At 45.7% G+C, this 23,284-nt stretch overlaps 1 protein-coding gene across 1 annotated transcript; it reads right to left on the bottom strand.

Annotated features, from left to right (window-relative positions):
• Nucleotides 1–6,035: 6,035 nt before the first annotated feature.
• Nucleotides 6,036–22,456, bottom strand: LOC126547278 (uncharacterized). The gene is made up of 4 exons (XM_050195245.3): nt 22,302–22,456; nt 10,592–10,780; nt 9,586–9,678; nt 6,036–7,052 (listed from the first exon to the last, which is right to left on the bottom strand). The coding sequence occupies exons 1-4, from the start codon at nt 22,375–22,377 to the stop codon at nt 6,760–6,762; spliced, it is 651 nt and encodes a 216-aa protein (XP_050051202.1). The 5' UTR covers nt 22,378–22,456; the 3' UTR covers nt 6,036–6,759.
• Nucleotides 22,457–23,284: the final 828 nt, after the last annotated feature.

The raw sequence follows: 23,284 nt of genomic DNA, 5'->3' as shown, positions 1-23,284 counted from the left end.
TACTTAATTTGTGGGATGCCAGAAGGAGCCTCACCAAACGTTGGAGGAGACAGAAACTTAACCGAAAGCTGAAAATACGTATAGCCCAGCTAGCACAGCAAGCTAATGAGTATGCGCAACGTTTGAGTGACACCGATTGGAGACAGTTTACTGACTCGCCCAGAGGCACACTGAGTACTAAGCGGACATGGCACGTCTTGCGAAGCATGATGGACCCCGGAGGTAGAAAAACAGTGGCGAATAGGACACTCAAAACCCTAGAGAACGAGTTTAAAGGAGACGACATCAAGTTAATAAACATGATTAAGGAGATATATGTCGGGCACAACCTTACTACAGAGCTGCTACACACTGAATAAAAAAAATAGAGCAACCCGATTTAGACGCACCTATAACTCCGGAAGAAGTATACGCGGCAGCCCAATCATCTCGGAAAAACACGGCTCCAGGAAATGATCAGATTACCAATGCCATGATCCGAAACCTCAGTGACGCAGCCCTAACACAAATCATGGACTTCTTTAATGAGAAAGTCTGGAGTGAGGGCGGAGAACTCCCATAGAATGGAAAGAGTCCAATATCACCGTAATATCCAAGCCGGGTAAATCCAGGGATATCTTGAACCTAAGACCGATTTCGCTGACATCATGCGCGGGAAAGTTGTTTGAAAAAGTGATCTTAACCAGACTGTCCAACTATGTAGAGACGGAAAACCTTCTACCCAGCAACATGTTCGGCTTCAGGCCACACGTATCACCTCGGGACGTGTTCCTCCTTCTGAAGTACGATGTCCTGTACCAGATCAGAGGCTCGAGTGACAATTTTATAGTGGTGCTCGATATAAAGAAAGCTTTTGATACAATCTCTCATGACTCGATCATGGAAGGCCTGGAGTCCATAAACTGTGGCCGCCGCATATACGCGTACGTTAGGTCCTTCCTGACGCACCGAACCGCGACGATAGGTTTGGGATCGAGTAGATCCGACACTTTCGACCTCCCGAACAGAGGCACCCCGCAAGGAGCTATACTTTCTCCTATCCTCTTCAGTGTGGGCATGCGTAAGCTCGCCATTTACTACAGCAGGACACAGATTTAGGCGTCGCCATTTACGCGGACGACATAACCCTTTGGACACGAAGAGGGTCGTACGCGGAAAAACAGGACACACTCCAGAGAGCAGTGGACAAGATACGGCTTTCATGGACGGAACAGGGATGAAATGTTCCCCTGAGAAGACCGAGCTGATCAGAATCAGGGCTAAATACGCGAGGAAAAACGATATTGTTCCGATAACGATACATCTGGATGAACGTCCCGTCAGGGAGGTGAAAATACTGCGCATTCTGGGAATGTGGGTACAACAGAACGGAGGCACCACACACACCACCCAAATGTTGAGAGCAACAGCAGAGAACGTAGCCCGCATGATACGAAGGATATCCAGCAGTAAAGATGGGCTAACTGAAGTAGAAATGATCAGGCTGGTCCACGCCTTTATAATTAGCAGGGTCAGGTACGCACTCCCGTACTAAGCACTAACAAACCAGGAGATGAAACAAGTTAATACAATTATAAGGAAAGCCTTCAAGGCAGCGCTTAGCCTCTCCGAAAATTCTAACAACGATAAAGTTGAGAAACTAGGCATCTACAACACCTTTGAGGAATACGCGATCGCTGTCCTCATAGCTCAAAGAGAGCGGCTCTGCACAACGAACCAGGGACGTGCAGTTCTAGAAAAGCTGGGCTTCACGTCACGACCGCTGTACTGCGACGAGGATACAGTGTTACTGGACAGGGACACGAGATCTCATATCACGGTAGCACCGATACCAAAGAATATGCACCCAACGTATACCATGCAGGTAGAAGACGAGCACGAGCTGCAACCCTGCGGAATCGTTTTGAGAAAGGTTCTACCCCGTACTACACAGACGCTAGCAGAGCCAGTAGAGAGACTCGCACGCTAGCAGACACTCAAAAACAACGTGTCATAACGGCCACAGTCGTAACTCGGTTCACGTGTGCGGCCGAAGCGGCTGCAATAGCCGTGGCCATTGCAGACGCGGAACACAGAAACGAATCGGCAGTCATACTCTCCGACTCGCATACAGCATGTCGCCTGTTTCTCAAAGGGATGGTACCCAAAATGGTACGTAGAATTCTGGGACAAACCTTGACAGAACACCACAACATTATTTGGTGTTCGTCTCACGAGGGCTTGGAGGGTAACGTTGCGGCAGACCGTATAGCTCGAGGATTCAACAACCGAGCTGCGGCCGAGCCGAGCGCGGGACTTCTTCCAAGCATTCGTGACATTCTTCTACAACAGCGGGAGGAACGCATAGAGTACGGTCATCCACACAAGGCCCTTAACAGACAGCAGGGTAGGGACTGGCGACGCATTCAAACAAACAGCTTCCCCAACCTGCATCAACTCCGTAAAATAAACCCAACTAGATTTCTGGACGTCTGTCCATGGTGTTCTAACAAACCCACACTACAACATATCACATGGGAGTGCCTGGAAAGGCCTTTACATATTACTATCCCATATATAACTGCACATCCACTAATGTTAAATAGGCAGTGGGAGGCATGGCTTGCGGACGAGGGAAAGGAGAGCCTCCTGGACCAAGCCCAGCGAGCCGCTCGCGCCAGTGGAGCTCTGGACTGAGGGCCCAACCACGCTCGCCTACTTTTCTTTTTGAAAAATAAAATTTATTTCCTTCCTTCCTTCTCAAAGGCGCAACACTTTCTCAAAAATCAAACTTTTTATTTCCATAAATACTTGATGAGCATAGACATGTGCGTAGGCGTACTATTAGCGGCGAGAATTTGGAGTGGCGCCCTTTCGCTAGTGACGTCACGGCCAGGACGCCGTTCGCTCTGGCTCGCTCGGCTGCCGCGCGCGCTCGATCCTTTCGTGTGGGCTTGGGGTATGGGTGGCTCGAGCCGTACGTCTTGAAGGATATGTCGGCTTCTTTGTGCTGCCATGCCTGAACCACACTTCCTTCTTCTAAAGCGCGTGAGTCGAGAAAATTTGCGGCTTGGACATCGCAAGCTATGTAGCGGTAAAGGGGTCTACTGGTTTTTCAATGCATATATGCGCCGTGTCTGTCCATAAATCTTGCGTAAAAACAAATGTCTCCAAATTCAACACGCCAAGTTGTGTATACAGTGCTTCGCTAAACACTTAACATTTTTTTAGTACTCAGCTATGACAGACATTGCGTTCTACGTGGAAGAAAAATCTTGGTATTTGGTGTCAACATGTTATCCGTGTTAGAAAGACACTGCCCAGCTAAGCTGTCTTTATGATTCTTGTTACTCTGGTGAGTGGTTCTAGTCAAATATAGTCACTGTATTAATGCGTAAAAGAAAGGGTTAGGCGCGCATTTCGTATGAAAATTTGCTGCTACTTTCACCGCTCTCTGAAACAGGCCCCCATAAAACGAAACTCATGGCTCCTAACACGACGGCGCGTCATGTAGAGTATATACATAGTTAATTCACAAATACCATAGTAACAATCACCTGAAAGAGAAGTTTCGTGGTTAAGATCGAGAGCCAATCAATTGCAAGCGATTAAATGTTTCATGGTGGCCCTCAATAGCCTTTACCGACAATATGGCACACCCCTCATGCTACGGAAGCAACCGACTGACTGGCGAGGCACGCATTGTTCGCGAAACCCATTAGATACCTACAACTTCGAATTGAAACTATGAAGCAGTCTTTTACAGCGCCACTCGCAATGCCTAAAGTATACTCGAGGTACTGCAGCGCAGCTTAGGGTGCCTATAAAAGGAAAATTCAAGCACCTTCTGCCTCACCATGTCTTGATCCAGCGTTGTTTAATTATATAAACGGAGAACTATTCGCTTCGGTGGTACACAAAAGAGAACCTTGCAAACCTTCATAAGGAAGACACCCCAAGCATTACATATTTCACTTGATTTTTGACTCTCCACCGGAGAATTATGAGATATTCAATATGTGCCATACTACTAATGATTGACGCTTCGGCTTCTTTCTGGCCGCAGCCATACGGTCCAAAAGGCATATATCACTAAATAATATGGGCCGAGCAGCCTGTGTCAGTTCGCCAAACAGATTCGTCATGTATATTCCTCAAGCAACAAGCACCAGTAAATTGCGCAGGTCAGTTAAACGTGTAGCACGGAAAAGGAATTATATATTGGTACATTCCTTTTCGTATTCTGCAAGCGGCTGTAAGCCTCAATTAACTTTACTTCAAATTACCGCCACTTAAAACAAACACGTAAAGAACCAGCTAATTTTGAAAAACAGTTAAAGGACCATGTGGTGCTGATAGAATCTAAACTGCAGCTTTAGTTAAGTCCTCGTGTTACCGCCGAGCGTTTCTGTAAAGAAATACGAAAATTCGATATTATACCATGAACTACTCGTCGTGTGCAAACCTGTTTTAGCGGATTAAAATCAAGGTAACTGTTGTAGAAGTCGTATATAGCCAGCGTTTATAACATACTTGTTTCACCGCTGCAGGTATGGCATCCTAACTGGATTCTTATATGCTACGTTTTTGCGGTTGTCGATCCACGCATGAAAAACCTGCAATTGGTTGGTCTGCGCTCCTTCGGCTGACACTGTAGCGTTGCCTTTGAGAACTGTATTGTCGTCTAGGAAATAAGCTCTTTGAATAAATTTTGGCGAACGAAGACGTCGTGAAAATATATTTGAGACGACCGCCATAAATATGCAAGAAGAGGGAAGGAGAGCGAACAAACCAAAACACTGCTGAAGGCGCCCGGACACCGCCCGAACTGCAGCAGACGATAGGCGCGAGTCCGTGCCCTGACGTCACGCGAGCGGCGCTCGCAACGCCCCTGTAGTAGCCACTGTACCTGTAGTTCGTTCTCGGGGCTAATAGCACTTGTACATCGTCCATCCGGCTTCTAGCGCGGCGTCCGGGAGAAGGGCAAACGGCGTTCGGTTAGCAATTCCCACAGAGTTTCATACAATAATTATTGTATGAAACGCTATCGAAATTTCAACTCTTTCCGCGGCGCGTAGCGATTAGCTCATGTAAACCTTTGTATTAGTGTCCCGTCAGTGGCTCTGATGGATAAGGAATTTACGTTCCTCGCCCTTGGCTAAAGTTTCTACGCCCCCTCCTCTGTGTCCCTCCCCCGAAGTTTTTTTTTTTTTTTTTGGATGACTTCTGTCAGGCCACTTACATGTGTTGCTATCACCTACACTATAGCTGTTATTATTGATGTAGTGTTGCATGCCCCGTTGTTAGGCGAATCTTATATTTTAAAAAATGTAAACATTAAAAAAAGAAAATCTTCGATAGCAGCGCATGCGCAATAACGTTCCTAGTAGTTTGTCTCTGAAAATATACTTAGTTGCAAGTGAGCGTCTTTCCTGACCACGTCTCATTTTTCCGAAACGCTTCTGCGCTCCCCTTTGCAAAAATCATAATCAACGCGTCTGCACGAAACACTTTCATGCACACGAATCGACTGTAATATGTCCTACATCTGCTTAATTGTTATTGACAGAAAACGGCAGCCTTAACAATCCAAGATGGTGGCACTCAAATTCTTCCGTAAAATAGTCTATATGCACTCGAGACCTGCCTTGCAGCCTGCTTCCTCTGGCGAATATGCATTGTTTGTTAATTGTACACAAGCATTATTGCGCGACACAGAAGCTGACAGCGGGTAGTTGGACGCATCTCGCATCGGCCCAGCATTGCAGAGCTGGCCGGGGAGAGAGGAAACCATTCGTGCTCTTATTTTGGTCGGTTTCCGTGGAAGTCACACCCATGGCCCGCCTTGACACCAAACATGTTATTAATCGTGGTCAAATGCTTTGCTGAATCGTGTTGCTGTCTGTTGACTACGTGAATCGGCACGCTTTACTGCGCGCTTTTCCGCGGACACTTAATTCCGCCAAGGGCACCGTGGTGGTCGAGGCACCCAGACAGAGCAGCGTATATGCTGCTCGGCTGCGAACTACGGCGCAGAGAAGAACATAACCGACAACTTTTTTTCTTTCTTCTTCTTTAATATGGAGCGCGCACAAGGCAAGAGCTGTACTTGTAGGCGACTCTCTGGGGCGAGCCCATACATATCGCGCTAGCTATATATACGGAACAGCAAGACGCAAATAAATGCCAAACGCTGGACCACAGCACTGCCAACGCTAGTCGGTTCCTGCTGTGGCATTTCGCCCAATGAACAGGCATCCTTGCAAGGATCTAGCTCTACCCCTTGTACCAAACAATGAGCATAATTCCATCATGCTCCGTGATAAATTTTTATTCATTTGCTGATTGTACGCTGACCGCGCGATACTCTGGGCCTCAGGCTACGACGCACCCGTATATTTGTTTCGGTAGGAGCACACCAACCTCATCGTCAAGCGTAGTGTCGGGCAAAGCCTACCACAATTAGAGAATATTATGCGGTATGTTTGAGCGCGAGGCGGTTCAGTTAGAACGGGGAAAATGTTTTTAAATTGCCTTTGTACATCCATATGAGTTACGACGGGCATTCGTTAGTTCTGTCTCGACGCACTGACATAATGTGTAGTCGTCTTTTTTTCTTTTTTTCTGCCTTCCGCGTTATTCCCGCATTGAAATGCTGATGACACTTTAGGCACGCAGTCGTTCAAATTTGCGGACCGGCCGATGCAAAATGCACCACATTTACCTCGCGTGGACAAGTGCTTATGCTAGAGAAGGGGTGGGAGACCAGGGAAGAGCACATCATCTCTCCCTACTGTCGTCGATTTCGTCGGCGCCCTCTGGCCAGAGGTCCGGGCGCCTACGGCGGCGGATCGCGTCGATGAGCAACCTGCGAAGCCCCGCGATGCGCGTCGTCACGGCATCGTTGTCGAGCACATAGCAGCCCACGTTGTAGCTGACGATGACCTCGTGTGCGACGACGCCCTCGAGCCTCACGCAGCCGTCCACCTCAGCTCGGTGGTAGGTCATGTTGTAGAAGCGGACGCACAGCTGCGCGATCTGCTCGGGCCAGCAGATGGGCGGCGGATCGCGGCCTGCGTGGCGCGACATTCACGCGCGTGAGTGAGCGGCTCGCAGTGCGAATCCCGTTGCGAATGTTGAAAAAAGAAAATACGGGAGCTGTAAAATATAATTCGCAGACCACAGGCGCGCGCGCGCAGCTTGAAATTGAGCGGCGAACTCTCTGCACTGGTTCGTAACGCTCGACAAGAGTTCCAATGGCGAAAAAAGCTGTACTATTTATGTGACAATTGACTGCCTCTGCACGGAGGCCTGCGGTCGACACGTGTACGCTTCACCTGAAATGGAGGGTCCAAATGCAATTCAGTTTGAGAATTTCCCTAGGCATGCAGGTGCATATGCGTGCAACCAGCGCGTGCGTACTCCGTGTTCTAGGTTCCGCACCCGGCATATAGCGGCGAAGAAAGTAAAGTTTATATCATGGCTCCTGTGTTCGGAAAATGTCTGTCAGCGATTTTTTTCTTGGCACGATTGTTAATGGTACTGAGAAAGAAAACTAGGAGACGCCCTACCCCGTCCGCGCACTAGGAGAAAAGTGTGGAGGGAATGATGTAGTACGTTCTCCTTTTTTTTTTGCTGTTTCTTTTTTCTTTTGTTGTAGCGGCCACGCCTTTCGGGCCACAGTGGCGGCTCTGTTATGGTTGTTTGCGCTCACACGTGTTGCTCCGTAGGTTTCGTTCTGTGGCAAAGGCGCCATGTGGGCAGGTTTGCGTTGGTCTCCGTGTTTTGTTGCGCTGTGTTATCTGAACCGTGCTCTCCCGGATGTTGCTGTGGCCAGGTGGGACAGGAGGAACTAAAGGTCGTGAAATGAACGCGCGTGCAACGCTGTACGCACTGTACTGCGCCACGGCAATGGCAACGGACGAAGGAATACCGCGGGAAATTTTGCCCTCATTGGCGGAATCATGCTAACGTGCCATCGCAGGCCGAAACCGATGCGTTTCAGAATCTGTACGATGAACGCCTTGCAGGTCAGTGATTCCGGCTTTTTACAGCACATGGTGCATTTGCGGCACGTAGAACGTACGATATGCAAGAATGCATAGTCCTTGTTTTAGAACATTCGTGTTCATTAACAACTTGCTTTTGTGCATATTAAAACACATGTTACTTAACTGTTGCTTGTTTCTCGCAGTACTCGCGACAGCACGAAGTCTTTTAAGCAGAACGCGTTCGAGGTTGAAGCACACCTGCACAAGTGTACTTCAATACACGCGCTGATAGAGCGTTACGCAGAATATGTGCATTTTGCTGCCCTCGGTACCGTGCGCCGGCCAGCCGACGCTTCATCCTGGAAGATGGGAAAGAAGCGGCTGATTTGACTTAAGGAACGAATCCTCCCTACCGCAGGCGTATCTTATCTGTGCGCGCGAGAAGCGCAGGGAAGTGAAGGTTAGCGGATGCGCTGCAAGAGTGAGCAAGGCTCTACAGAACGTACGCCCGCGAACACATCAAACGGCTGTTCCACGGTCGCACGTAGGCCGGTTCTACGCGCGTAGTGTTCTGCACCGTGCGCCGGCTATCGCAAAACTTTGGTTCCGTGAAGCTTCACTCACCGTGGGAAGAAGGCACCTCAGGCCGCAGTCAATGAATCTAAACGCGGAGTCACAAATGACATTCTGCCTCCCAAGCCACAGCGAGAATATGTGTTTGTGTTCATAAACTCCAAATGGATCGCAAATGGGTCGGTGTGTCGTACGTGTCTCCAGTGCGTCCTTGCAGTGCAGTGAGAATGCGTACATTTTTTTCGTATCGTCAGACGCCTAGCTCGCAAGACCGTCTGAGAGCCTCAGGAAGCCCAAGGAGAGAAATGCAAGTAGAAGGCAGCGATAAAGGTGACATTTTTTAAAAAACACGCAAGAACTGGGTAGCGGCCGGTACCTGCGGTTGATGAGAACAATTCAGTTGGCTGGCCTTATAAGGCATATTTATTTTCATAAAAGCCGGTAAAAGCAGCCGATTCGACCTCACAGCCCAATTTGCGAAGTTCCTTATGAACTTCTTTCAAGATTACTTCGGCAACATGCAATGAGACATAGCGATTGTGTAGTACTGCTGCGGAGCGCGCGCGTCCGAGCAGCCCGGTTGCGGGCAGCGGGGCATGGTTTCGCGAAAAATGTAAACAAGAGAGGAGAGCTGGCGAGATAGGCGGAGCAACGCCATGAGCAACGAAAACTTTTGGCTTCACTTAGCTTCACAAACAGTGACGTAAGGGCCTCTCCTGAGTTTCCTTCCTCCATGGTACTGAGCGTGTCACTTTGTCAAGAGCTCTCCAGTGCGTTGCAGAGCAAATAAAACTTTAGTCCAACATTGCGCGCGCGCTATGTTGAACCGAGAGACAGCAGGTGGGCAAAGTTCTGACTGGTGTGTCATGCGAGGAGCGCTGCAAACGGATGCCAAAGGTTTCCTTCGAATGACGCCGGATTTTGCGCCAGTGGTAACACGTGGGCTGCACTAGACAAAAACAGCCTGGCTGAACTGGCGTTCTGCGGGTCGATGAGGTGTCGGCCATTAGTATCAACAGGCGTATTATCTTCCACTGCTTACCTGACACGGTTCGGTTGAGGACAACGATGTCATCGATGGAGATGCTGAAGCCCAAAGCGTACTGGTCGGGGTAGTACGTCAGGTTGCTGCAGGCTGCAAAGCAATACAAGTGCTACTAAACCCCTCTAACCGAGTTTGAACTACGGGCAGGTGAAGTGAATCGGAACCGGCAACGCAGTTGACAAAACGCGAGGATAGTTTAAGCATCAAGTAGCGTACAGAAAGAAATTCCTACATTTTTTGTGGGCTCGAACTGAAGTGACCTTAACGCGGTAATTGTTGTGATCACTTTTATGCTGGGCATTTGTTTCCCATCTGCGTCCTGGCCGCACGATGCCACATGTATGCGCGGCCTACAAGACCGCGCGCCATACAACAAAGCAGAAAAAACCGCCAATTATTTTGTGTATCATTGTACTAGTTTACAGTGATACGGCACTTTCAAGAGCTAGGTGCTGTATTGTTTAGCTCTTATCGGGCGCTTCATTGCTGAAGGTCTAGTTCGAGCGAAGCTTCACGTGCGAGTGCAAAAACAAAGCCATATCACCAGCGTCCCTTCCAACAGGTATGCAGTGTACGACTAAAATTTCCAAGCCCCTGCGCGCGCGAGGAGAGCTGCTCCTCGGCTGTACGCCACTGGGCTTCTGTCAAGTCAGAGTCCGAGGAGTTCTTCTTATCTTTTAGAGCATTGGAGTGCTGAGGATGTAGTACAATTAAGGCCCTCATCACGGTCTTGATTCGAGCTGTAACGGCGCGTTGACTGGCTTGGGCGCACTTGAGAAGGACATACCAGCACTGCACAATGAGTAATGTTGCGGCCTCGCAAGGCCAACAACAAACGTGACCACGTGCTGGGAAGGCCAGGCGGATTCAGACACAGGTCTAGAAAAGATGCTTCGACACTATGCGGCACCGTGTTCTTTACTATCATGCATTCTCAAGCTGCGCTCCATTAACTGCAATAGACTGCCTCCGCTCCATTAAACCTCGTGAAGGGAGTGACTACCTTTGTTCTTGATGCCGAAGCGTGGCGCTGACATGTTGAAGCAGCAGCCGCACTCGTTGCCGACGCACTGGCACCAGCGGCTGTCGCTGGGCCAGATCACCGTCTTGTTCGCCGGATCCTCTGCGCCCGGCTCGGGTACCACTTCGTCTAACTGCGACGCGTCGCCGGCGAGCGGGTCTGCTCCCCAAACTGTGTGCATGTGTTTAACAAAAATACCGTGAAGATCCACCCTCTAATTCGTTTGGATCTATTAATACGAGAGAGAGGGAGCTAGGTTTTATTCACAGGAAAGGCAGAGTGGTCGGCCTGAGCTGGTGCGCTCCAGCTGGCTCCTCTGCATTGGGGAAGAGGGAAGGAGGAGTGAAAGTATGGGGATGAATGATGACGAGAAGAGAACGAGTGAACGCGTATTTATATGGCCCTACACAGGGTGATCATTTTTAAGTTTTATGGAATTTTTGAATATAACCTGTCGCAGATAACATATTCAAGTCCTTGAACTGGATGATTCAGAGAGGCGGACAGTACTTGCACGAGAAATCGAAACACATGTCCAACTAATTAACAAGATACGCTAATTATATATTGAATTAATTACTTTGCGGCACTTATTGCAATTTACAAATTGTAGCCCGTGAGTTTGCAAGGCGTATCCACTTGAAATAAATTTCCAAAATAATGCCAGTTTGGAGATATGCGCCCTCAAACTTGCCGTAAAAATGCAATGTTGTTCCGCTTACTTTTTTAACAAAATGCTATTTTATGCGCTGGAGCAAAAAAGCAACTGGAACGCCCATGTATTTCGTTCCACACTTTAGGAAATAATATCTAGAAACTGATTGCACCCTGAAAATTCATTTCAAGTGGATACGTCTTGCAAACTCCCCGGCTACAATTTCGTAAATCGCAATACGTGCCGTAAAGTAATTATAAGTAAATTTTTGTTAACCAGTTGAACACGTGTTTCGATTTATCGTGCAAGCACTGTCTGCCTCTTCGAATAATTCAGCTCAAGGACAAGAATCATGCTACCTGCCACAGGCGATGTCTACAAATTCCATAAAACTTAAAAACGATCACCCTGTATACCAAAGCCGCTCGTCCAGTCCTGCGGCATGCAGGAACTCGCATCTGTCGATACGCGTTCAGCATTACTGCTCAACGGCAGCAGTTTAGCAAGGACACAGTCTGCGTCGTGTACGTGCTTACGAAGCACGAATCAGGGCTGGCCCGTGCATGCGTGCACGGCGCACACTAACGCTTTCTTCGGAGCTGGCTTCTCCACATTAGAGAACATTGTGCGGAGAAGCCCGCTTCTGTGATGATAACTTTGCAGGCGATTGCGCCACCAAAACATCGGTTTGTGTTAAAGAAGATATTTGGGGTTGATCGAGCTGCCACAAGCAGCTTTCACCCCACTTTCCCTTCGCAATACTGTATTTTGTTTTGTAGAAAATAACGCGTACTTACTTACTATATGTGAAAGCAGAGTGCGGTGCGCACGCCGCGTGCTGAACTCGGCTTTCGCAACGCGTCGTGGCATTTGCTCCCAGTAACTCGTGCGCCAGCAGGTGGCTTACTAGTAATGTTTCATGCGTTACAATGCCAAGCAGTCAACGGGAACCCCTACGTGCGTACGTGTATTGATTGATTGATTGATTTTAACGTCCCAAAACAACTATGGGGTTATGAGAGACGCCGTAGTGGAGAGCTACGGATTAATTAGACCATTTGGGGTTCTTTGACGTGCACCTAAATCTAAGCACACGAGCGTTTTTTTTTTGCATTTCGCCTCCATTGAAATGCGGACGCCGTGGCCGGGATTTGATCCCGCGACCTCGTGCTTAACAGAAACAAGAACAAAGGTGTGTGTAAGCGCGAATTTCGGCTGGCATCTACAGGATTAAAAAGCGAAGCGCTGCGCCAAAGTTATTGCTGGAATCGGCCTCTCCGCGCGCACGCGTGGCCGCCGAGTTTCAGCTTCCTTAAAAAACAAATTATGCAGATGCAACGCGCATCATGGAATCTATGTGACCCGAAGCTTTGGGGAAGCGATTAAATACGTGTCATAAGTTTGCCCATTAAATTCCTGCGTCTTTGACGTAAAGGAAACTGGCGCGCGCGCATGTGCTCTTGCGCACTAGAAGCATACGTGAGACGATGGCCTAATGGTTGGAGCATCGGGCAGCTGTGCAGGGGGTACCGAGGATCGATCTCGGCATAAGGTGCGTAATTCAATTTTTTTTAATGGCAGCAGCGATTGGCAGCAGCGACGACGCATCTACTACAACGCTGATCGCCTGTCTGCATTTTTTGCCGCAGATTCCCCGGTCCCAGAAGCTGCAAGTTGTGCCCCCCACCAGTTCGTTCTGCAAGCGTGTCCGGAGCGTGGCGTGACGTGACGTGGCGGACACGGCAGCGATTTTCCTGGTAAAGCACGACTATTAGCTGAGCCAATCAACTGCGGCATCGGCGGCGACGTCATAGCGCCAAAGCTTCATAAACGAGTGCTTCGCGGGAGTTCGATTCACTTGGCAGCAGCGACGACGCATCTACTGCAACGCTGAACGCCTGTCTGCATTTTTTGCCGCAGGTTGGTGCTTTAAGATACTATTGTACTAATACTATTGCATACAATTTACCGTCGCTGCTGCCGGGTTTCTTTGCTTTGTTTTCTTTGCTTTTCTTTGCTTTGTTCTTTGCTTTGTGAAGTGCATATTTTGTGTTGATAAGGTATGGCTAAGGAAATAGCTAAACTAAAAGAGGAAATGAAAGCTGAGCTCACTCAACTGAAACAGGAATTTAGGGATCAACTAAAGCAGTATCGTGAGGCATTGGAAAGGGACATGCGCAATGAGATTCGAGAAATGAAAATAGAGCACAAAAATCGAATTCAGAGCATTGAGTTTGGTCACGCCTCAGTTGAAGAACTGAAGACAAGACTGAATGCTGAAGAAACTGCAAGACGAAAACTAGAAAATGAAAATATAGTGCTTCAAGAAAGATGCAACGCCCTCGAACGCAGGGCCCGAGAACTTGAAAAACGCTTTGTGCACTCGGAGCAGTACTCGAGAAACAAAAATCTCTAAATACAAGGCGTCGTAAAAAAAAGATAATGAGAATGTGCTGGACACCGTTCAGATGATCGGGAAAGTTGTCAAAGAAGAAATTGTCGACACTGACATTGAAATATGTCACCGTGTACCCACCCGAGACCCAGAAAAATCGAATATCATTGTGCAGTTTAAATCCAGGACCAAGCGCGATGCTGTGCTTAACAAGGCAAAGAGGGCACGTCTTTCTAACAAGGATATTGGAAATGATAACACTCACAAAATTTATGTGAACGAGCGCCTATGCCCTACCCTAAAGCAACTACTTGGAATCGCTATCGGTAGAAAACGTGACCATGGATGGAAGTCCGTCTGGTCGTATAATGGCAGGATATTCGCGAGGCAGTCTGACGACACACCCATTGTAAGAATACAGCATCACGAAGACCTTTCGAAGATATGCTAAGTGTTGTGTTAAATCTTGTACTTTCTGTTCAAAATGGAATATTTTGAATTTGCGCTACCACAAAACGTTCATCTACAAGATACCAAGCTTATCTCTGTTTTGCATTTTAATTCCCGTTCCGCTATTCACAAAAGTGACAGTATCTCTTGTCTTCTCAACCAATTTTCTTTCCAGTTCGACGTCATCATGATTTCTGAAACTTGGTTTCAAAATAGCTACGATGTCGTCGGCCTGGATGGATATACTTCTTTTTACTTAAACCGTCAGAATAGGCGAGGGGGTGGCGTTGCCCTTTATACTAAAAATAATTACCATTACGAACTGATGCCAGAATTTACATTCATAAGTCTTGACTGCGAGATGTTAACTGTCAAGGACAAGAAAAGGGTCTTATCAGTAACATACCGCCCTCCGAGTGGAAGTATTGAGAATTTCATTGGTTGTTTTGGTAAGCTTCTGGAGTTCTGTTCATTTTGTCTGTGGAGGCGACTTCAACATAAATATTTTAGATAAACATAAGCATGTGCAGGATTTAAACAATCTACTACTATCATTTGGCTTTACCAATCTGATCACTACACCAACGAGGGTTACTCAATCTACCTCATCTGCCCTCGACCTTCTTATTACAAATATAGAAACCTCAGTCTGCACCGCGGGTACACTTTCTAATGATATTAGTGATCACTGTCCAGTCTTTATAGTGTACGCACTAGATAACAGTATCAAACAAAACATTGGATTACTTACCTACCAACACATTTCTAACGAAGCACTGGATTTATTCAGTCTAGCTGTAGGTACGCAAAACTGGGATTCCGTGTTAAGAGAAAAAAATGTTAACGAAGCGTATAACAAGTTTCTTGAACTATTTGTGCGCATCTACACTGCGCATTTCCCATTCAAGCAAGTTAGGAAATCAAAAACGATACGAAAACTGTGGATTATGAGTGAACACATCAAAATGATAAAAAATAACCGCCTTTATCAAGCGTTCTTGCACTCCAGATCAGAAATTAAACTTGAGGACTTCAACACCGAAAGAAATAAACTGAATAAAATACTAAGGCAGGCAAAAATAGATTACTATCAACGTCTGTTTTTTGAAATCAACAAGAAACGTCCGGATGCGGTTTGGAAAATAATAAATAACGTTTTAGATCTTCAAACTAAAAGTAGCGTACCCAAGTCGATAAGCTACGCAAATTGCGAATTGATCGGTAAAGCACTGGCAGACCATTTCAATACTCATTTTGTGAATGCAAGCGTCACGCACACCCATGACTCCCAAGTCATGTATTCACTAGATAAATGTGTTTCAGAAACTATATTTATGGAGCCAACTGACGAACATGAGGTGTTTACAACAATAAAAAATCTTAATAACAGCAATGCATTGGATATTGACAATTTACAAATTAAGCCAATAAAATATGTCTTGCATCACTTACCATTTATCCGCACGTTGGTCCATATATTCAATTTAGCAATAGAATCGGCGACTTTCCCAGATGGCATGAAACGAGCTAAAGTATCTGTGCTATACAAACATGGTGATATAAATAATGTTTCAAATTATAGACCAATATCTGTCCTACCCATTTTTTCCAAAGTGCTAGAAAAAATTATTGCTACGCGCCTAACAATGTTTCTAGACAGACATGATGCAGTAACAAACTCACAGTTTGGTTTTAGAAAAGGTATATCTACGGAAGCCGCCCTTTTATCCTTGAAAGAAAGTATTGTGCAAAGCATAGACAACGGAGAATTCGCCCTCGGGCTCTTCATTGATTTTAGCAAGGCATTTGATTGCATCAGTCATGACATTCTTAAATATAAACTATCAATATATGGAGTACGCGGACATCCACTCACTTTAATGGAATCATATCTCAGAAATAGAACTCAGTGTGTATGTATTAACAACATCCTATCTTCTTTCTTAACACTTAAAAATGGAGTGCCGCAAGGGAGTGTTTTGGGCCCACTATTATTTGACTTATATATTAATGACTTAGTAAATATAGATCCTACAGTTGATTTCTTTATATATGGGGATGATAGCACTATACTCTTCTGTGGAAAAGACGCAAACGAACTAATTATCAGGTGTAATGCATTGCTAATGAAACTATCTGATTGGTCACATTCAAATGTGATCAGAATTAACCCCACTAAAACGAAAGCTATTCTTTTCAGAGCCAGAAACAAACCTTTTCAGTTGGAACATTCGATCACTTATTTAGGCAAACACATAGAACTAGTTAATGAACACAAAATCCTTGGAGTAATATTTTCATGTCATTTGAGTTGGGATGCTCATTTTAGTAACCTTCGAAACAAGTTTTCTGCAGTCGCCGAAGTTTTCTGCAGTCGCCAGTGTACTATCTCGCTGTAGAGCTTACATGCCGACAAAAGCCAAGCTACAAATTTATCATGCATTGTTCACCTCGCAATTTAATTATTGCAGTTTAGTATGGGCAACCACAACACGAACTAACATAAATAATATAGTTACATTACAAAAGGCGCTTTTCCGACATATTGCTAATATTGAAGCCCGATCAACAACAAAAACATTGTCACAAACATACCAAATCATATGGGTTGATCGATACTACGAATATCGTCTTTTACAAATATTTTATTTTGCAAGGAAAGAATGGAGAGATTTTCTTACATCGCTAGCGACCTTGCATCACCATGACATACCTGTGCATCTCAGAAACTCTGAACCTTGGCTTGTACCGCGCTTTCGCACCGACTATAAGTTACAATCTATTAAACACAATTTGCCGAAAATTCTAAATAATCATGTTCACGCTAATAAATTCTCTCGTAAAGAGTTGAAGATGTATTTCGTTAACCTATAACATATATATTCATGTATAACGATGCATATAAATGACCATGTTTTCTTTTTTGCCTTTTTGTTTTATTTGTACAAAAATGTCTTGTTGATTCTTACATATCCTGTCATAAGCATGTATCTGAGTTTTCAAATTTATGTTTAGTTTATGTTTAGTAAATTTCTGCTTAAGTTTTTTTTTTTTGTACCAAAAAGGTTACTGTTATCGCGCTGCCATGTATAACGTCTCCTGGGTCCAGTCAAGCTGCTGACGGCAGCTTTTAGCCCGGGAGGACGTTTCTAGTCTGTACTAGAAGAAGAATAAACTTGAACTTGAGCTATTCAGCAAGACAGCAGCGACATCCAGCGGCCACGGTCAGTTTGCAAAGAAAGCTTCGCTTTAAAACATTGGTGCGTTGTGTCAACTGTTGTAACGAACAAGTTTCATTTGATTGCGCCTTATAAATACAAAGGGTTGTGTATATATGCATATAGTCGCTATACGAGCTTTTTCCATCGCAATTGAGCATGGGGCAGCTGCGTGGACAGTGTACAGTGGCCAGCCTTTCCGGATTCAAGCTGACCATGCACTTTGGCGAACGTGAGAGCTCGTGTCAAAACGACAAAAAGGACCTGCTGATGTGCGTCTGCAGTGACCGAAGTGGATGACCACTGCTAATATATGTGCAGTGGCATGTGCTGTATACACACAGCGTATACGTCTCTTGCTCTATCGTTTGGCCACAGTTTCCGCGCGATAGCTTGTTTCATACTTATTTAGAGACTCTGATGCTTTCCGCATCCTGCAGACATCCCCGCACGTTCTTGCGTATGCTGCAGACGCGTTGCGTCATTGATTTTTGAACTGTACATGCGAAAAACCATTTGTCTACGACAATGCCTTAATATCATTCGCTATAAATAACCGAATCGATTAATTAATTAATAAATAATTAATTAATTAATTAATTAATACTGCAAGCCATAATGCGATTACAGGGTGAATGCAAACAATACAATTCAACAAGTGCGCACAGCCACAAGTACAAACATTTTAGTTCAGTCAACTAGAAACCAACAACCACCGTAACACAATCGTCTAGCGGCTGTGTGGATTACAGGACGTAGTGCAACAGATTTACCGACCAATATTCACAACACTACGCTGGGTTCGGAGTCTGGGCTCGACGAATCTGTTGGTAGTTTCGATGTTTTTCTGCCTGGTTTTCACGTTTACCGTTCCGATCGCAATGCGCATGGCGGTGGAGTCTTTCTACTTGTTGACTCGTGCTTGCAGTCGTCTCCCGTGTTAATCCCAACTGATTGTCCCGAGTCAGTTTGGTGCAATATCCGATTTCAAACTGGGCAGTTGCTGACAGTTGGCTCCTTTTACCGTTCCCCCGCTTCCACATCGCCTGAGACCTTCACAGCCCTCTCCGTGTTTCTTTCTACACTAAATCATGACTATCTCATTGGCGGTGATTTAAATATGCCTGACGAGGCGGGTCCACAATAAGCCTGCCCTTGTTAATTCTTCTGCTCTGTCTGTAGCATTCCGCGAGGCAATAGTTACCAATGATATTTATCAGTTTGTTACTCAACCTGCTAGGTGGGTCCGAATAGCTCTTCTGTCTTAGATCTGCTTTATTAAACCAGCCATTGCTTATGTCTCACAACGCGGTAATTCCCGGTATTAGTGACCATGACTGCATTGTGGCGCAAGTTCAGATCGTCCCCTTCTGATGTGTACATGCATATACGTGTGATGTGTATATACCCAAGGAAGGTATATTTTTTTTAGAAAGGCAATTATGTTTCATTATCTAATGATCTTGCCATATTCCTGCAGAAATTCAGTCACTTAGCTGAGTCCGCAGATTGCAGTACCCTATGGGATACATTTTAATCCACACTAAGGCAGTTGGTTGACACACGTGTTCCATGCAAACATATTTCTGCAAGAAAGAAAAAAACGAAGTGATAACCCTTGGGTTTCTCAGGAGGTCAAGCGAATGATTAATAAGAGGCATCGTATTCTGAATGCTTATATAAAGCAGCGTAACCCTTCTGTATTTGTAATGCTAAAATCCCTTGGAAAATATCTAAAAGTAAAACAACAAGGTTGCTAAGGAAAAATACTTCTTAGCATTGGGCCCAAAGTTACCAAATAACCCGAAAGGAATGTGGAAGTGTTTAAAAACAATTAGCAAAGAATCAGTTGGCATCCCAAGCTTAAAAAACGGCAGTGTACTTCTTGCTGATGACTTCTATAAAGCTTCTTGCTTCAATGTTTATTTCCAGTCTTTCACAACTCCCTGTCATAATGAATTACCGCATATTCCCGACAATGTGTTCGAACCTACGCCGGGGCTGGTCGTGACACACGGCGGTATACTTAAGTTACTTGACAATATAAATGCTTCTTCTGCAAGTGGTCTTGATGGTATACCTTCTTATGTGTTAAAGGCTTGTTCTGACATAATCGCCCACTATCTGGTTATTATATTTGAGAATTGTTAAGTACGTCTTGTTTACGTAAGGCGTGGAAAGTTGCAAGCGTGGTACCAATCCATAAAGGTGGCCCAAAAAATATTGTCTCCAACTACAGGCCAATTTCTCTAACGAGTGTGTGTAGTAAAACACTGGAGCACATAGTGTACAGTGCCATAATAAAACATCTAGAAAACAATAACTTTTGTAGCGAATATCAGCATGGTTTTAGGTCTGATCCTTCTTGTTCGACACAGCTCCTAGAATTCAGCCAAGATCTTTTTCATTCATTCGATCTCGGTGTACAGACCGACTGTATATTTCTAGATTTCAAAAAGGCATTTGATTCTGTTCCCCATGTTTTGCTGTTACATAAGCTGTCATCCCTCGGTATCTCTCCTTCATTGCTTGATTGGATTAAGTGTTATCTAGAAAAACGCATGCAACGTGTTGTAATTAATGGTTCACAATCTGATTATATTGCTGTTACTTCGGTAGTTCCCCAGGGATCTATTTTGGGGTCATTGCTATTTTTGGAATACATCAATGATATTGCTCAGGTTGTGTCATGCAAAGTGCGTCTGTATGCGGATGATTGCGTGATTTATCACTGCATTAGGTCTTCCACTGACCACGAGTAGTTGCAACGCAATTTGGACTGTATAACACGCTGGTGTGTTAAGTGGCAAACGTATACGTCTCCTTTACACGTAAACAAGATCCATACCTGTTTCATTATACATTAGACAATGTCCAGCTATCGCGAGTAACTGAGTTTAAGTATCTTGTTGTTTATTTCTCATCGAATTTAACTTGGACTAAGCACGTTGAATATGTTACAGCGAAAGCCTGTAGAATCCTAAATTTTGTTAAACGCAACTTCCGGTTAGCTCCTCCCAAAATTAAACAACTACTTTACTTTTCGAACGTAAGGCCCATATTAGAGTATGTCTGTATGGCCTGGGACCCGCAAACCAAAACTCTGTCTAATATGCTCGAGCATGTACAAAACCGCGCAGCCCGTTCTGTCTGTAGTAATTATGACTTTACTTATAGTATTACTGCGTTTAAGGATAGCTTGGGGTGGAAATTATTAAGCACATGCAGACAAAACATGTGATTAGAAATGTTTTTAAAATTTATTTCGGTATAGTTAAAATAGATAAAGAAACTTACCTTTTACCTCCTCATTTCTTATCTCACAGAAGGGACCACTCTTTCAAAGTAACAAATTATTTGTAGAACGAACGTCTTCCAGCACTCATTTTTTCCACACAAAATATCACAGTGGAATCATCTACCGCAGGAAAGTGCTGATTGTCGCAGTGGAGCACCGTTCAGAGTATTTCTGTTGAATTTATAGCGGAGTGAACCTATCTATTGTGTTATTTTTGTTTGATCAGTTGTGTATGTGATAGAGCTTATGTAACACTGTGTATTCCCCCCCCCCCCCCTGCAATAATGCCTTCGGGCGCTGCAGGTACTTGACATAAATAAGTAAATAAATAAATAAATAAATAATAGTGTTCAATGCAGAATGTACTGCGAACTGGTCTTCTTGCTTTGAGATAACTTAATAAATTAAGTAATCAACAACGAATAGCCGGACTGTAACATGGAGCGGGGTGGAAACTGCAATGTCATTGATGTGGCATAAAAATAACATGGGACCTAGCGCAGACCCCTGAGGGACACCTGAGGGTACCCTCAGGACGTCAGATTTCGCGCCATTTATCTCCACGAACGGAGAATCCAATGCTCTTGCTGACATTTTTAATGTCAAGAATGAATATAAAGTGGTAAAGATAGCGTACCCAGTGTAGGGCAAGCGACTGTATGCATACGCCGAACCCAAAGTCAGTTTTTTTTTCCTTTTGTGTGGAGGGTGGTACGTTAGCGTACAAGATGGATACGATATCGCTAAGTGATGTATACAATGTTTTGCATACGTCTGTCGCGGGCACAACGCTAACACAAGATAAGGTACCGTCATGTTCACATGCACGAGCACGGATGTGCCAGTGGCTGACCTCTTATTTGATGTTCTCCGACGGGACACAGCTGGCATATTCAACTTAAAAAAAATATCCTAGGGTTTTACGTGTCAAAACTAAGATCTGATTATGAGGCACGCCGTAGTGGGGGACTCGGCATTAATTCTGACCACCTGAGGTTTGTTAACGTGCACCCAATGGACGGTACACGGGCGTTCTCGCATTTCGTCCTCATCGAAATGTGGCCGCCACGGCCGGCATCCGATGCCTTTACCTCGTGCTTAGCAGCGCATGCCAAAGCTACTAAGCAACCGTAGCGGGTCATATTTATCTAATTAAAGTTCTCAAACACAATGCACTCGAAAATAAACTATGTAAAGCTAAAACATAAGCTGGAGGCGTACAACTTTTGTGTTATAATTTGAACATATCACAAAACATACTTCTCTCACGAGGAAACCGAAAGACCAAAATATTCTGGGTGATTGACAATTCACATATATAGGTCGAAAAATGTCTTGTTGCCGATGTCCTGGATAGAATATCCAAAATTAGATCCCCGACACAGATGCCCATCTCCGAAGTTGTGCGTGTAAATTTGGAAGCGAGCTGCAGGTGTCCCACGGACGAATTGTTTTCACTGGGCGTGGCGGCTTTAAAGCTCGACTCGCACGACGGACCGAATTCCGCAAACAAGTATGACGTGGCTGAGCCACAACGAATCGCGCCTCCAGCAGCTTATCTGCGTGTGGCATGATTGGGCACCACTGAGCCACGTAATGCTCGTCCGCCGGATTTTGGTCCGTCGTGGGAATGTACAGCTTTAGGGGAAGGGGCTTTACTGAGCGTGTATACTGACCGTACTGATTCGCCAGCGCCGAACTCACGAGAACGGCCGACGCGAAGGCCAGGACGAGTAGCAGCGGCGGTGACATGATGGCGCACCCGCGTCCGCTGGCCACGATATCTGAATGTCTGGATGCTAGCAAGCCTGCCGCTGTGTGCGCCTATCTATATACGCGTTCAGCCGTCGCGAGTTGGACGCCCTCCCCGTCCCCGTGTATATCGGATGTCGTTTCGAGCGAGAGCCTTGGCCCTCACGCTCGAGTGCTGATATGGGGCCGCCGCCTCTGCCGCTGCCCCCATGTACGCGCCATGGTGACAGCCGACAGAAGCCCCGCGCACACATTCGCAAGCGCCGGGTGCTTATCCTTCCGGGCCACTGATCTGATTCCTTTCTGGCAACCACGACTCGAAGTGGACGGGGCAAAACATGACTATCATCATCACCATCAGCCTGGTTACGCCCACTGCAGGGCAAAGGCTTCTCCCATACTTCTCCAACTACCCCGGTCATGTACTAATTGTGGCCATGTTGTCCCTGCAAACTTCTTAATCTCATCCGCCCACCTAACTTTCTGCCGCGCCCTGCTACGCTTCCATTTCTTTGGAAACCAGTCCGTAACCCTTAATGACCATCGGTTATCTTCCCTCCTCATTACATGTCCTGCCCACGCGCATTTCTTTTTCTTTTTTATTTCAACTAAGATGTCATTAACTCGCGTTTGGTCCATCACCCAATCTGCTCTTTTCTTATCCCTTAACGTTACACCCATCATTCTTCTTTCCATAGCTCGTTGCGTCGTCCTCAATTTAAGTAGAACCCTTTTCGTAAACCTCCAGGTTTCTGCCCCGTAGGGGAGTACTGGTAAGACACAGCTGTTATACACTTTTCTCTTGAGGGATAATGGCAACCTGCGGTTCATGATCTGAGAATTCCTGCCAAATGCACCCCAGCCCATTCTTATTCTTCTGATTATTTCAGCCTCATGATCCGGATCC

Source organism: Dermacentor andersoni, chromosome 1 (genome assembly GCF_023375885.2).
Source record: "Dermacentor andersoni chromosome 1, qqDerAnde1_hic_scaffold, whole genome shotgun sequence".
Taxonomy (NCBI): Eukaryota; Metazoa; Arthropoda; class Arachnida; order Ixodida; family Ixodidae; genus Dermacentor; species Dermacentor andersoni.
Note: the sequence above shows the minus strand (reverse complement) of the source record. Positions and strands in the feature narration are given on the sequence as shown.